The 2,535-nt window shown below is 23.9% G+C and overlaps 2 protein-coding genes across 2 annotated transcripts; one reads left to right on the forward strand and one right to left on the reverse strand.

The window, feature by feature from the left end:
• Positions 1 to 103: 103 nt before the first annotated feature.
• On the forward strand, positions 104 to 1,018 carry NAEGRDRAFT_51423 (uncharacterized protein; the record flags this gene model as incomplete). The annotated part of the gene is made up of 1 exon (XM_002673541.1): positions 104 to 1,018. One exon carries the CDS (start codon positions 104 to 106, stop codon positions 1,016 to 1,018), a length of 915 nt encoding a protein of 304 aa, XP_002673587.1.
• A 154-nt stretch (positions 1,019 to 1,172) lies between these two features.
• NAEGRDRAFT_71167 (uncharacterized protein) lies at positions 1,173 to 1,619 on the reverse strand (the record flags this gene model as incomplete). Its single annotated transcript, XM_002673616.1, has 1 exon — positions 1,173 to 1,619. The coding sequence occupies one exon, from the start codon at positions 1,617 to 1,619 to the stop codon at positions 1,173 to 1,175; it is 447 nt and encodes a 148-aa protein (XP_002673662.1).
• Between the last annotated feature and the right edge of the window lie 916 nt (positions 1,620 to 2,535).

Genomic DNA, 2,535 nt, shown 5'->3' on the forward strand with positions numbered 1-2,535 from the left:
TATTATAAATTTACAAAGAAAGAAAATCAAGGGAATTTATAATATTGGTAAACATACAGCAGAAATTTTACGTGAAGTAATATCAGGAACCAAGAAGGGAGTGATGGTACAAGAAGTGATTGATGATTGTAGATTTATAGGTAAAAAATTGATGGATGCACAACCAACAATGTTAGTAATTGGAAATGTAACAAGAAGAGTATTATTTATTATTAGAGATGAATTTGGACAATTAATATTAACTAGAAAGAAATCCACAAATATTGTAACAAGTGGAAATTTATCAAATTTACTTGAAATGAAAAGTAATATTGATTATGATGAACCATTTGAAAGTGGATTAAAATTAAGAATAATTGAAGGAGTTAATGAATTAATTGGAGAAATGGAAGGTTTATATAAAGATATTTGTGATTTAGCAACAGAACATATACAATCAAATGAAGTCATTTTAACAATTGGATTATCACATACTGTTGAATTCTTCCTTTTAGCTGCTGCACAAAAAGGTAAAGAATTTGATGTTATTGTAACTGAAAATGCACCTTCTTATTCAGGTCATAAAATGGCACTTAAATTAAGTAAGGCTGGTATTAGAACAACTTTAATTTCAGATGCTGCTATTTTTGCAATTATGGATAGAGTTAATAAGGTTATTGTTGGTACACATGCTGTTATGGCAAATGGTGGTCTTGTTTCTCCAACTGGTACTCATCTTGTTGCTTTAGCTGCAAAAGAAAAATCAATTCCTGTTGTTGTTTGTAATGGTTTATACAAATTAACTCCACTCTATCCTTTAGATCAAGATTCTTTCAATGATAGACATTCTCCTTTGGAAATTATCAAATTAGAAGATGGTACTCTATTGAGAAATGTTCATGTTGTTAATCCTGCTTTTGATTACGTTCCACCTGAATTGGTCGATTTATTCATTACAAATGTTGGAAGTCATAGTCCTTCCTATGTTTATGCTCTCTTAGCTCAATATTATGATGTTAGAGATTATGTTTTAGAATAAATTCTTAATATTCTATTATTATTAAAAAAGATAGAACATTTATTTGTTGTTGTTTTTAAAAAAGAAACAATATACTATGACATTACATTATAATATTGGTATTAGTATTAAAAAAACATGTGTGTCTGTGTGTAAAATTGTGTGTAAATCAGAATTAAATAAGTAAAGTAACAAAATCAGATGAAAAATCAATGATTGGACATGTTTTTTCAAAAGTTAAAGAAGTCATAAAAGCATCAGATGCTTCTTCATCATCATTAAAATGTTCAGATAAAACTTTACCCAAATGATACCAAGCCAAATGATTTGTTGGATTGATACGTACAGCATTTTGTAAATAATTTCTTGAAAGTGTTGTTTGTTTTTCATGTTTGTAAAAAATAATACCCAATCTTAAATAGGCAATTTCACAATCAGGATCATTAATTAAAGCAGCTTCATATTCAATAATTGCATCTTTAATTTTACCAGAATCTTCAAATATTCTACCTTCACATGAATGAATTAAAGCATTTGTTTTTTTAAGTAAATTAATTAATTCTTGTTGTATTTCATCTTTTTGTATTCTACCATTATTTAATAATAAATCAATTATAGTCATATAATCACGTGATGTTTTTTGAATTGGTTCAATTGATCCAATTAATTGTTGTTGTTGTTGTCTTTTTAGGTTGTGAAGCAGATGAAATTGGTTGAGTATTATTTGGTAAAAGTGTTGAAACTTTTGATGATTCAATTTCTTCAATTTCTTCAACTAATTGAATCATTAAATCTTTAGCTTTAGACATGTTAAATGTTGCATCATCAAGTAATTTCTTTCTTCTCAATGCTTCACTTATAAATATATAATAATTTATAATATCAATCTTTTTTTGTCTATATTCTACTATGGATATTAATTTTTTATTTTGGATTTTGATTATTATTTAATAATAAATTATTAGTATTATTAGAAGTAGTATTAGTAGTAGTATTATTTAAATTATTTAAATTAAAATCCAATCTAGTAGTATAATTATCTAAATATTTAAATAATTCATCTGATAATTTAGAATAAGTTCTAACAGATTTATTAGAATCTAATGATGCTGATGATAATATATTATTATTAATATTAATATTACTATTAATATTAATATTATCAGATTGTTCAGATGATTGTAAAGAAATATTAAAATTAAAAGATTCTAATAATTCTTCCATACGTGCATATAATAATTTTAATTTTAAATCATTTGGATATTGTTCTAAAATAATTTTAATAATTTTAAAAGATTGTAAATAATTTTGTTTTTCACTTGATGTAAATAATAATGCTAATAAAATCCATGATTGTTTTTCATCTTGATTTAATGAAATTGATTTTTTAATATATAAAAATGATTCTTTTAATTCTCTCATTTCACTATAAATTAATGATAAATGATAATTTAATTTATAATCATTTGAATCATATTCATTTACTTTTAATAGAATTTTAATTGATAAATTTAATANATTATTCTTTTCTGTCATGG

The sequence above is a fragment of the Naegleria gruberi genome (assembly GCF_000004985.1).
Source record: "Naegleria gruberi genomic scaffold NAEGRscaffold_45, whole genome shotgun sequence".
Taxonomy (NCBI): Eukaryota; Heterolobosea; class Eutetramitea; order Acrasida; family Naegleriidae; genus Naegleria; species Naegleria gruberi.